The sequence below is a fragment of the Pseudophryne corroboree genome, chromosome 11 (assembly GCF_028390025.1).
Source record: "Pseudophryne corroboree isolate aPseCor3 chromosome 11, aPseCor3.hap2, whole genome shotgun sequence".
Lineage (NCBI taxonomy): Eukaryota > Metazoa > Chordata > Amphibia > Anura > Myobatrachidae > Pseudophryne > Pseudophryne corroboree.
Window position 1 is genome coordinate 270,039,093 of NC_086454.1, and position 13,873 is coordinate 270,052,965.

Sequence of the window (13,873 nt, forward strand, 5' to 3'; positions counted from 1 at the left end):
GGCAGCTTAGATGTCCATCAGAAGCAAAACAAAGATCTTTCTATTAAAATGATTTTTAGCATAAAAAAGTAAATTAACTAATTTCATTAAAAAAAGGGCAACATATAGCAAAGCTTGTGACTCCTAAATGCATTTCAATAACCATCTGGACATTGACATTTATGTTTGCCCTATGTCCTGTCTCATGCTCACACTTCTGGTTATGCCACATACACACGGGGCAACTTATGCCTGTGTGCTAAGTGATCTAGGGGGTAATTCTGAGTTGATCGCAGCAGCAAGTTTGTTAGCAATTGGGCAAAACCATGTGCACTGCAGGGGGGACAGATATAACATGTGCAGAGAGAGATAGATTTGGGTGTGGTGTGTTCAATCTGCAATCTAAATTGCAGTGTAAAAATAAAGCAGCCAGTATTTACCCTGCACAGAAACAAAATAACCCACCCAAATCTAACTCTCTCTCTGCACATATTATATCTGCCCCCCCTGCAGTGCACATGGTTTTGCCCAACTGCTAAAAAATTTCCTGCTGCGATCAACTTGGAATTACCCCCCTAGTTAGCACAGATCGCTCAGCACATATCGCTATACACCGCTATACAAACAGCAATGTGTGCTGAGCGATCTGTGCTAACCAGTGTTTTCTTTATGCATGCTGGGCAATCTGACTAGATGTATACTGCATGCATGAATGATCTAAGCCGGCGATAGCGCCATGCATCCGGAGCGATTTGTGCTTAATTTTTCATGCGATCTAGTGGCATAAAAAATCTCTCCGTGTTTACCCCTCATTACACTTTGTCACTACAAATCCTAATTGTTATTATACTTTCGTGCACTTAAATATACTAATGTGGGGTATGCACTTGAAGGATGGTTTGGTTGGTCAGTTGACCATCTGACTGAACGATTTTGGTAAGTATACACAAGTACCAATCGGTCACATGATATGTCCAGGTGAGTTCTGCTGCAGCACCGACATGGGCCGTAAGTAATTAAACTTAAGTGCAGGGTGTGCGATGTGGGGCCCCCTGGACCCATTATATATATGCCAGTGTGAATCTTTCAGATATATCGCGTCTGCTATGCAGCGCGCCCGATGTGATATATCTGTGTACACACAAGCGGATGCACTGAATGATATATCGGGCATCATTCAGGATGGATTGCAGTGTGCGATCCAACCGTAATTTTTAAGAAAAAGATGCAGGCACATGCGCAGCACCCGTCCTGCGCATGCGCCCACATTTTCTGTGGGCAGGGGGTGCAGAAAATGTGATCGCCTCTGCCTGTCAATCAGGGAGAAAACGGAGTGTTGCTGTGGCGGTGTGGCGCTAACAGGGGCAGAGGCGGCCAAGCGGGGTCGTGATCACGGCGGTAGCATGACATCACACGCTGCTGCCGTGATCGCGAACACGGCGGCTGGACTCCTGTGCGTTCAGCTAAGCTGTGCCGGCAGGAAGATTCCATAGTTTCTGCTAACAAGCAGAAATTTTGATGCGTTCGCAATTTCTGCTTGTTTAACTGGGGGAGGCGCCGGTCAGCATGCTAAGCGGCCTTGCCCAGCGATGGGCGGCCCCCAACATGCAAACCAAAGGATTGCAAATTCTGCTAATTAGCAGAATATGCAATCCATACTGAATTAGGCCCATCATTCGTCGCATGTAAAAACGATTTATAGTCCTGTGTGTAAAAAGCATTAGAGAATATAATTTCTTTATAGTATGGGTGAAGTAGTGTTTATAAGATTGCTCATATTCCATTTGCCCACAGTGTTGAAAAGTGTAAAAAAAAACAACAACTTTTTTTGTAATTACATTGTCAACACTGAGGGGGTCATTCCGAGTTGATCGCTCGCTAGCAACTTTTTGCTGGCTTGCGATCAAATAGTCGCCGCCTATGGGGGAGTGTATTTTCGCTTTGCAAGTGTGCAAACGCATGTGCTGCCGAGCGGGCCAAAAACAGTTTCTAAGTAGCTTTAGACTTACTCAGCCGCTACGATAATTTCAGCGTCTCTGGTCTGGATTTGACGTAAGACACCCGCCCTGCAAACGCCTGGACACGCCTGCATTTTTCCAACCACTCCCTGAAAACGGTCAGTTGACACCCATAAATGCCCTTTTCCTTTCAATCACCGTGCGTTCGGCTGTACAAATGGACTCTTTGTTAAATCCATCGCTCAACAACGAACCGCTTTATACTCGTATGACGCGTCTGTGCATTGCGGTGCATATGCATGCGCAGTTTAGCCGCAGTTGAGATGATCGCAGCGCTGCAAAAAGTTGCTAGCGAGCGATCAACTCGGAATGACCCCCTTTATCTTGCCTAATGCATGCCCTGACTCTTATTTGCATATACGAGCCACTGACAGTAATAGAAAAAAAAACAGAAGAAAGGATATCACCAGCCAGAATAGGACTAGATTTAAAGGCCTAAATAATGGGCCACAACAATGGGCTCTGTTGTACCGTGCATGCGCAATAAAATACGGGATTTTGGGGAGAATTTAATTAAAATAAATCCTATAACATTTGCTTTTTGGGGGGATTATTACTGTAGTCACTTTTGTGCAACTACCTATTCCAGCATGCGCACATTGCTAATACATTCTGGTGCTTCTAGTTCCAGATAAACCTGCAGGCTTGCCAGCTACTGACAACCATGGGCATTGTGGTGCTTGTAGTGCTTAAAATGCATACAACTCAAAATACTTTACATACAGCATTGTAGCCTGCTCTAAATCTGGCCTATATATACATACAACATTGTAGCCTGCTCTAAATCTGGCCTATATATACATACAACATTGTAGCCTGCTCTGAATCTGGCCTGTATATACATACATCATTGTAGCCTGCTCTGAATCAGACCTGTATATACATACAACATTGTAGCCTGCTCTGAATCTGGCCTGTATATACATACAGCATTGTAGCCTGCTCTGAATCAGGCCTGTATATACATACAACATTGTAGCCTGTTCTGAATCTGGCCTGTATATTCATACAACATTGTAGCCTGTTCTGAATCAGGCCTGTATATACATACAGCATTGTAGCCTGTTCTGAATCAGGCCTGTATATACATACAACAGTGTAGACTGCTATGAATCTGGCCTGTACATACATACAGCATTGGAGCCTGCTCTGAATCAGGCCTGTATATACATACAGCATTGTAGCCTGTTCTGAATCAGGCCTGTATATACATACAACAGTGTAGACTGCTATGAATCTGGCCTGTACATACATACAGCATTGGAGCCTGCTCTGAATCAGGCCTGTATATACATACAACATTGTAGCCTGCTCTGAATCTGGCCTGTATATACATACAACAGTGTAGCCTGCTCTGAATCTGGCCTGTATATACATACAACATTGTAGCCTGCTCTGAATCAGGCCTGTATATACATACAACATTGTAGCCTGCTCTGAATCTGGCCTGTATATACATACAACATTGTAGCCTGTTCTGAATCAGGCCTGTATATACATACAACATTGTAGCCTGTTCTGAATCAGGCCTGTATATACATACAACAGTGTAGCCTGCTCTGAATCTGGCCTGTATATACATACAACAGTGTAGCCTGCTCTGAATCTGGCCTGTATATGCATACAACATTATAGCCTGTTCTGAATCTGGCCTGTATATTCATACAACATTGTAGCCTGTTCTAAATCTGGCCTGTATATACATACAACAGTGTAGCCTGCTCTGAATCTGGCCTGTATATTCATACAACATTGTAGCCTGTTCTGAATCAGGCCTGTATATACATACACCATTGTAGCCTATTCTGAATCTGGCCTGTATATACATACAACATTGTAGCCTGCTCTGAATCAGGCCTGTATATACATACAACATTGTAGCCTGTTCTGAATCAGGCCTGTATATACATACAACATTGTAGCCTGTTCTGAATCAGGCCTGTATATACATACAACAGTGTAGACTGCTCTGAATCTGGCCTGTATATACATACAACATTGTAGCCTGTTCTGAATCAGGCCTGTATATACATACAACATTGTAGCCTGTTCTGAATCAGGCCTGTATATACATACAACAGTGTAGCCTGTTCTGAATCTGGCCTGTATATACATACAACATTGTAGCCTGCTCTGAATCTGGCCTGTATATGCATACAACATTATAGCCTGTTCTGAATCTGGCCTGTATATTCTTACAACATTGTAGCCTGCTCTGAATCAGGCCTTTATATACATACAACATTGTAGCCTGCTCTGAATCAGGCCTGTATATACATACAACATTGTAGCCTGTTCTGAATCAGGCCTGTATATACATACAACATTGTAGCCTGTTCTGAATCAGGCCTGTATATACATACAACAGTGTAGACTGCTCTGAATCTGGACTGTATATACATACAACATTATAGCCTGCTCTGAATAAGGCCTGTATATACATATAACAGTGTAGTCTGCTCTGAATCTGGCCTGTATATACATACAACAGTGTAGGCTGCTCTGAATATGGCCTGTATATACATACAACAGTGTAGACTGCTCTGAATCTGGCCTGTATATACATACAACATTGTAGCCTGCTCTGAATCTGTCCTGTATATACATACAACATTATAGCCTGCTCTGAATCAGTCCTGTATATACATACAACAGTGTAGACTGCTCTGAATCAGGCTTGTATATACATACAACATTGTAGCCTCTGGCCTGTATATACATACAACATTATAGCCTGCTCTGAATCAGTCCTGTATATACATACAACATTGTAGACTGCTCTGATCAGGCCTGTATATACATACAACAGTGTAGCCAGCTCTGAATCAGACCTGTATATACATAATACATTGTAGCCTGCTCTGATCAGGCCTGTATATACATACAACAGTGTAGCCTGTTCTGAATCAGGCCTGTATATACATACAACATTGTAGCCTGTTCTGAATCAGGCCTGTATATACATACAACATTGTAGTCTGCTCTGAATCAGGCCTGTATATACATACAACATTGTAGCCTGTTCTGAATCAGACCTGTATATACATACAACATTGTAGTCTGCTCTGAATCAGGCCTGTATATACATACAACAGTGTAGCCTGCTCTGAATCAGACATGTATATACATACAACATTGTAGCCTGCTCTGAATCAGGCCTGTATATACATACAACAGTGTAGCCTGCTCTGAATCAGACCTGTATATACATACAACATTGTAGCCTGCTCTGAATCAGACCTGTATATACATACAACAGTGTAGCCTGCTCTGATCAGGCCTGTATATACATACAACAGTGTAGACTGCTCTGAATCAGTCCTGTTTATACATACAACAGTGTAGACTGCTCTGAATCTGGCCTGTATATACATACAACAGTGTAGCCTGCTCTGAATCAGACCTGTATATACATACAACATTGTAGTCTGCTCTGAATCAGGCCTGTATATACATACAACAGTGTAGCCTGCTCTGAATCTGGCCTGTATATACATACAACATTGTAGTCTGCTCTGAATCAGGCCTGTACATACATACAACATTGTAGCCTGCTCTGATCAGGCCTGTATATACATACAACATTGTAGCCTGCTCTGAATCTGGCCTGTATATACATACAACAGTGTAGCCTGCTCTGAATCAGTCCTGTATATACATACAACATTGTAGCCTGCTCTGAATCTGGCCTGTATATACATACAACAGTGTAGCCTGTTCTGAATCAGTCCTGTATATACATACAACATTGTAGCCTGCTCTGAATCAGACCTGTATATACATACAACAGTGTAGTCCGCTCTGAATCAGGCCTGTATATACATACAACAGTGTAGACTGCTCTGAATCAGGCCTGTACATACATAATACATTGTAGTCTGCCCTGAATCAGGCCTGTATATACATACATAATACATTGTAGACTGCTCTGATCAGGCCTGTATATGCATACAACACTGTAGTCTGCTCTGAATCAGGCCTGTATATACATACAATATTGTAGCCTGCTCTGAATCAGGCCTGTATATACATACAACATTGTAGTCTGCTCTGAATCAGACCTGTATATACATACAGCATTGTAGCCTGCTCTGATCTAGCCTGTATATACATACAACACTGTAGTCTGCTCTGAATCAGGCCTGTATATACATACAACATTGTAGACTGCTCTGATCAGGCCTGTATATACATACAACACTGTAGTCTGCTCTGAATCTGGCCTGTATATACATACAACATTGTAGACTGCTCTGATCAGGCCTGTATATACATACAACACTGTAGTCTGCTCTGAATCAGGCCTGTACAGTGGCGTAACTACTGCCCCCGCAGCCCTCGCGGTGGCTTGGGGGCGAGGGGCTGCGGGGGCGCCACTGATTTACAGCAGACTGACATGCATGTCAGTCTACAGTCTCCTTCCCTCCGCCGCTTTTTGGAGGGACACAGAGGGCACAGCGCGCCTCCCTGTGTCCCTCCTGCTGCATCATCTCCGGCGGCCGCGGGTCTAATAGGGGAAAGTGCCGTCCGTGAGCTCTAATTGGCTCACGAACCGGCACTTCCCCCTATTAGACCCGCGGCCGCCGGAGATGATGCAGCAGGAGGGACACAGGAGAGGTGAGCTGTGCTCTCCGTGTCCCTCCAAAAAGCGGGGGGGGGGGGGATATCTGGCACTGGGGGGAATATCTGGCACTGGGGGCATATATGGCACTGGGGGGGGGAATATCTGGCACTGGGGGAATATCTGGCACTGGGGCATATATGGCACTGGGGGGAAAATCTGGCACTGGGGCAAATATGGCACTGGGGGGGAATATCTGGCACTGGGGGCATATATGGCACTGGGGGGGGAATATCTAGCACTGGGGGCATATATGGCACTGGGGGGGGAATATCTGGCACTGGGGGGAATATCTGGCACTGGGGCATATATGGCACTGGGGGGAATATCTGGCACTGGGGCATATATGGCACTGGGGGGGAATATCTTGCACTGGGGGCATATATGGCACTGGGGGGAATCTCTGGCACTGGGGGCATATATGGCACTGGGGGGAATCTCTGGCACTGGGGGCATAAATGGCATGGGGGGAATATCTGGCACTGGGGGCATATATGGCACTGGGGGGGAATATCTGGCACTGGGGGCATATGTGGCACTGGGGGCATATTTGGCACTGAGGGGGAATATATGGCACTGTGGGCATATGTGGCACTGGGGGGCATATGTGGCACTGGGGGGGAATATCTGGCACTGGGGGCATATATGGCACTGGGGGGGAATATCTGGCACTGGGGGCATATATGGCACGGGGGGAATATCTGGCACTGGGGGCATATATGGCACAGGGGGCATATATGGCACTGGGGGCATATATGGCACTGGGGGGGCATATATGGCACTGGGGGGCATATATGGCACTGGGGGGGAATATATGGCACTGGGGGCATATCTGGCACTGGGGGCATATCTGGCACTGGGGGGGAATATCTGGCACTGGGGGCATATGTGGCACTGGGGGGGATATGTGTACCTGGCACATGGGTGGGGGGCTATATTTGGCACTGGGGCATGTGAGTACCTGGCACCGTGGGGGAATATCTGGCACTGGGGACATATGTGGCACTGGGAGCACAGCCCTAGCAACAAGGACTACCTCCTAGCAACGAGCATGACACCCAGTGCATGAAACACCTGGCAACGAGCATGACACCCAGTGCATGAAACACCTGGCAACGAGCATGACACCCAGTGCATGAAACCCCTGGCAACGAGCATGACACCCTGAGCATGAAAACCCCTGGCACCGTGCATGGAACCAAGAGCATGAAACCCCTGGCAACGAACATGACACCCAGTGCATGAAACCCCTGACAACGAGCAGGTAATTGAAAAGTAATTAGAAGCCTTACTGTAGGACTTAATGTGTAATGGGCATTACGGTGTGTGGCATAACGTATCACGGACATTGCGGTGTATGTCATAATGTGTCACAGGCATTACGGTGTATGGTATACTATATTGCGGGCATTGTGATATGTGGTATAATGTCTCAGGGTCATTGCAGTGTGTGGCATAATGTATCACGGACATTGCGGTGTGTGTCATAATGTGTCACAGACATTGTATGTGCTATAATGTATCAGGGGCATTGCAGTGTGTAGCATAATGTATAACGGGCATTGCGATTCCTGTTATAATGTGTCACAGGCATTACGGTGTGTGGCATAATGTGTCACAGGCATTACGTTGTGTGGCATAATGTGTCTGGGGCATTACAGTGTGTGCATGTGTGCGGCATAATGTCTAAGGGCCATTGCAGTATGTGGCATAATGTATACTGGGCATTACTATAAGGAGGAAAAATGACAAATAATGTAAGGGGCATGAATCAGGATTATTTTTCTTTCCTGTGGTGGCCAACGTATGGGCGTGCAGGTTGCAAAACTGGGGTATAAGGTAGTCTTTTCCTGCAATGCCACGCCCCTTTATGTGAAACCACGCCCATTCCAACGAAACCACGCCCCTTTTTTGGCACGCGCGCCTTCGGCGCGCGCATGTTTATCCCTTTCTTGCTCCGAATTATGGAGCATGAAGGGGGGGCGCCGAAGAATTTATTGGCTTGGGGGAGAAAAAATTCTAGTTACACCACTGGGCCTGTATATACATACACCACTGTAGTCTGCTCTGAATCAGGCCTGTATATACATACAACACTGTAGTCTGCTCTGAATCAGGCCTGTATATACATACAACATTGTAGTCTGCTCTGAATCAGGCCTGTATTTGAATGAAATGATGTATGCTGGTGCACTTTAAGGAACTACGCTAACAAAATATATTTTTTTTCAGTCAGGTTTCTTAAGGACACGCGCAAGTGAGTTTTTCATATCGCCATTGCCGCAGCACCTTGCAGAGAAGCACAATTTCACCTCCCCGGAAGGACATCACCCACATGTACTATATAAGCGGTCAGCGGAGAGTGAAGTGGCCCCCCGCAGTGGACCGACTCCTTCCAGCACTGCAGACCGGTCACACAACACTGCACAAAAACAACATTTTTGTGGAAGACACAAGAAATGTGAGCAGAAGAGAATTAGTCATTAATATAATCCATGTACAGTTTATAAGTCTGCCATTCAGACCATTACAAGAAATGCACTGCAAATAGTTTTTCACTTGTTTTCATTTATTGCATTCATTGTATCTCTTTTGTTTTGTAAGCTACAGCCAAGTGCAGTAGTTGGGAGGTATTTTATACACAAAACTGTCAATTTGTAAATATTCCCACCAGTGTGTCTCTGTAATCTGTCACATACCAGTAACCATACCTCCCAACTGTCCCGTTTTTTTGGGACTATCCCGCCTGCGGGCAACAGTGTCCCGTGGTAGGGTGGGGAGGCAGCTGGGAGGCTCCTGTCACTCGCTGCCCTGCTTAGCAGAGCAGCGGTGAATAGAGGCTGTGTGCATGCGCACAGCGTCTATTCACGAGAGACAGAGTTACTGTGGGCATGCCAGCAGCTCATAGAGCGCTAGCCATGCCCCCACATTGACAAAATACAGGGGCGTGGCTCATGTTCGCTGTACTCCCTCGAAGCCACGCCCCTTTCCATAAGCCACACTCCCTTTTGGGCCCTTCGCCGCACCAGGGTGTCCCGGGTTTCATTCTAACGATGTTGGGAGATATGCAGTAACAAAGGGTGACAGTGTAAGGCAGTGGTTCCAAGAAACTGGGTGCCATGGTTCATTTACAGGGGTGCCATGGATTGGTGGTACAGGAGACCAAATCAAATTATTTGTGGTCCATGTGACAGGCTAAACCAGTGCTGATGGCTAGCAATCATAAAATATGTGGACCAACAGTATTACAACAATGTCCACCACCACATAACTAACCCTAAGGGGGAATTCAGTTAAGAGTGGGAAATTTAAAAAAACCCAATTCAATTAGAGGAGAGAAAATGGGACGTTCGCCGCGTCTTTTTCCTCGCACCCCCATTGCAAGTCTTCCTAAAATCATTATGCTCTGGCCGTTTCCAATTAACTTAATTAATAATTACTTACCTTTCAAAGTGGTGTCTTCTCCAGGGGGATCCAAGCTTCTGCAGCAGTTGTGCCATATGTCCCTATTGGAAAACTAGCGGTGGAAATTTCTTGGGGGGAGGGGGGGGGGGCGGGGAGGGGGGGCAATTCTCTTTCTGGCACAGGACACCAAAAAGTCTAGTTCAGGCTCTGGTGACACCGTATATCCATGCACATAGCATCATAATGACACCGTATAGCCTTGTATAGCAGCACACAGCATCATAGTGACACCATATAGCTCTTATACCACAATATAACACTATGTTGAATAGGGGTGATCCGCACCACTACACTAGTAGAGACTGGGATGATGGTAAATATGAGAATACAGTGGGAATCTAGGGCAGTGATGTGTGGTGGGGTGAGGCAGGTGAGGCAGAGCCTTTCCTGTTGTACTAATGTCTGCGCCAGAGTTTTTGCTGTATAAAGTATATGAAAAATACAAAGAATATGTTAGAAATGTCTTCTTTGTATCATTCTAATCATTTTTAGATTCAAAACTCTGGAGTAAAAAGTCTATGGCCTCCCCTGCCTACCTTCTCTGCATATCTCTGATCAAAACTCACCAAATTTCCAAGAGTTTTTACTGCTGCGCCAGTGTATAATGCCCTTTGGTACTAGCCGGTGCCTCCTGAGCCATTTAACTCACCGCACGTCCCTGATCTAGGGTCCCCTCGAAAAGGGAATGTACTAAAAAGGGGTTGTTCTCACAGGTATTTCATGAATTAGAAATATGTAGTTGATATTCTTATAGATGGTATCAGGTGAGTTAGGTGATATTGTTGGTATTATAAGGTAGGTCCACAGAGTTGTATTCTGAAAAAAATTATTAATTGCATGGTAAAAATGTAAAGTAGTGAGGAAATAACAGCAAGGTATTAGTATTTCCATGCGTTTTGCCTTTCTGCTTCATCAGAATAGTATGATGTTGGCTGTTACAGTATATCAGGGCTAATGCTTGCAGGGGCTCAGTGAAGTATCTCTCGGTGCTATATGTTGCATACGAGCAGCGTGCAAATAGCTGTGTTGAATGTGCTGTACGCAGTACTTCCTTTGGTCAATTTTTACCAAAATATACATTACTGTATATCAACCATGTTTCCAAAAAATAATCAGAGTAAAGCAGGTTTTCAGTATTCAGGAAAATATTATTGGTCTTAATAGTGCTGACCGTCTACATAGGGTAGCTCCCAGTTAAGTTAGGTAGAAATGTACGTCTGCCACTACCATGAATCACTGTGTTAATTTATAGTAATTATAAATGAAGCCATGTGACTCCAAGGGTCCAATAAATGGAGGGAAAGAACAATAGTATTAACAGCTACATGTAGAATGTCGATGTTAAGGGTCATGGCATCACAATGAAAGAATGAATGAATGAAGTCACAGTGATATTTTACACAAATTGTTGATCAAGAAAATTAAAACAGATGTGGGGTAGGCAAGTGACAGGGCTATGTCCATACTTGGCGACATGTTTGAGTAGGGAGAGTCCTGGGTGGGGCATTCATGTCTGATGGGCGAGGAGTGAGATGCATTAAATGCATTATAGTGACCCCGCCATCTACTATTCAAAGCTGCAATTCATTGCATTTTATTCCAGGAGCGTCGCTATGCAGGGGACTGGTCAACGCTGTCGGGTAAGCCACCCAGCAACCCTAAAGTTGGTGTTCCAGGAGAGTTGGCAAATATGGCTACAGTATGCCCGACCACTTGTAGCTGCATCTTTTGCTTCCCATACTTGGAACGTTGCAGATTTGCAACTTCCTGTATTGTTAATGCATTTTGTAGCTCAGCTCATCTAAAGATGTGACTCTCTCAACATGATAAAGAATAATGGCCCAAATGTATTAAGGTTTAACAAGAGATAAAGTGGAGACAGATAAAGAGTGATAAATGACCAGCCAATCAGCTTCCTAACTGCCATGTTATAGACTGTGTTTGAACAATGACAGTTAGGAGCTGATTGGCTGGTACATTAACACTCCTTAGCCATCTCCACTTTATCTCTTGTTAAAGCTTAATACATTTTGGCAAATATGTTTTAGTGGATTAGGATCCTCTGGACTGGACAGAAAATGCACATGAGTGGTGGTTAAACCTATGGCAGTGTCTTTCTTATGGGCTTAACATGTTCTTCTCAAAGTGGAGCCTCAAGAATTGGAGAAAGGTCTTTTACAAGCCATCTGGTGCGGCCGGGCCTTGCCACTTTCCCACAGTACATGGTTTCGGCTTATGACACAGGACAACTGGAACTCCTTTTTATCAATGCTGTCATTCAGCCCTTCGCCAGAGTATCCATCAATAGGTCAAGCAAGGATGCACTTGTAGGGGAAATGCATATGGGAACAAAACAGGAGAGTGGCCACAGAGACCAGTGCAGCTTAGCATATAGCTGAGGGACAGCGATGGAAACCCAATCACATCCAAAGATATTGGGCACCACTGCCAATTGTAAAGCACTGGAAATTATCGGAACTTTAATTCATTTAAAAAGGCAATTTGCCAAACTAGACCAGTAAACGTGACCATGTCAGGGCAAATTTTATAACCGTCATTTTTTTCTTTCTTAGATTTCCCTAGGTTTCCCCGCAAGGACCCCAATTTAAAACAAAATGAATATGCACGGTCAAAGCGTTCTGCAGCAAAGTCCCAAAGTGATGGTAGTTTGGTCGTTGAAACCCTTGTTGTGGCAGATAAAAAAATGGTGGAAAAACACGGCAAGGAAAGCGTCACCACGTACATACTGACTGTGATGAACATGGTGAGTTATTATTATTAGCCGTCTCCTCTTTATTTTACAGACTAGCTAAAAGTTCTATTTACAAGCTGTGCTCTTCGTGGGTCTTATTATAGAGCTGGGATAGGTCACAGCAGATACGACCCAGTATGGTGCACCTTAGCAGAAATAACAGCTGGCATTAGGAAACAACTGGCAGCGGGTGTGGAATTGAAGGTCGACCACACTTAGGTCGACAGTGTCTAGATCGACCACTATTGGTCAACAGTAACTAGGTCGACAGGGATTCTAGGTCGACAGGGTCTCTAGGTCAACATGATCTAGGTCGACAGGTCAAAAGGTCGACATGAGTTTTTTAATCTTATTTGGTGTCGTTTTTGCTGTACAGTGACCGGGAACCCCAATTAGTTCACTGCATCCCCGCGCATGGCTCACATCGCTCGCCATGCTTTGGGCAAGGTGCCTCGCTCCATTACTGCTGCGCTCGGCACAGGTTACCATTCCCAATCGTAGTCCATGTGGATCGTAAAAGTATGAAAATGTTCAAAAATAGAATTTTTTTTTGAAAAACTCATGCTGACCTTTTGACCTGTCATACTACAACATGTCGACCTAGAAACCCTGTCGACCTAGTTACTGTCGACCAATAGTGGTCGACCTAGACACTGTCGATCTCAGTCTTGCCGACCTAGAGACCGGATAGCCTGACAGCACAGGAGAAGAAAGCCAGAATAATTGCTTTCAGGTTTTTAAAGTATCATTGAATAGAAAACAGCCATATTATTCATGGTTACCTGGTAGCAGAGAAAATAGTTTGTGCTGCAAATAAATGATCCTTTATTTACAAGGCACCAAAAAGTGTCCACAGCGCCGTGCATAAATACAGTTCAAAAATCTCAAAAACTGTGAACATATGGGAACATTTACATAAATATTTGTGAATTCTATTAGCAATTATTTTTTTTATATCAAGAAACTTAGGGCCTAATTCTGATCTGATTGCAGCAGCAAATTTGTTAGCTAATGGGCAAAACCATGGCCCTCATTCCG

The 13,873-nt window shown here is 44.7% G+C and overlaps 1 protein-coding gene across 1 annotated transcript in view; it reads left to right on the top strand.

The window, feature by feature from the left end:
* Positions 1-13,873, top strand: part of ADAMTS18 (ADAM metallopeptidase with thrombospondin type 1 motif 18) — a 168,920-nt gene that overhangs the window by 69,329 nt on the left and 85,718 nt on the right. Inside the window, exons 4-5 of the mRNA XM_063945394.1 lie at positions 8,851-9,079; positions 12,657-12,847. Of these exons, the coding sequence (XP_063801464.1) occupies positions 8,851-9,079; positions 12,657-12,847 (420 nt within the window). The remainder of the gene's footprint in view (positions 1-8,850; positions 9,080-12,656; positions 12,848-13,873) is intronic.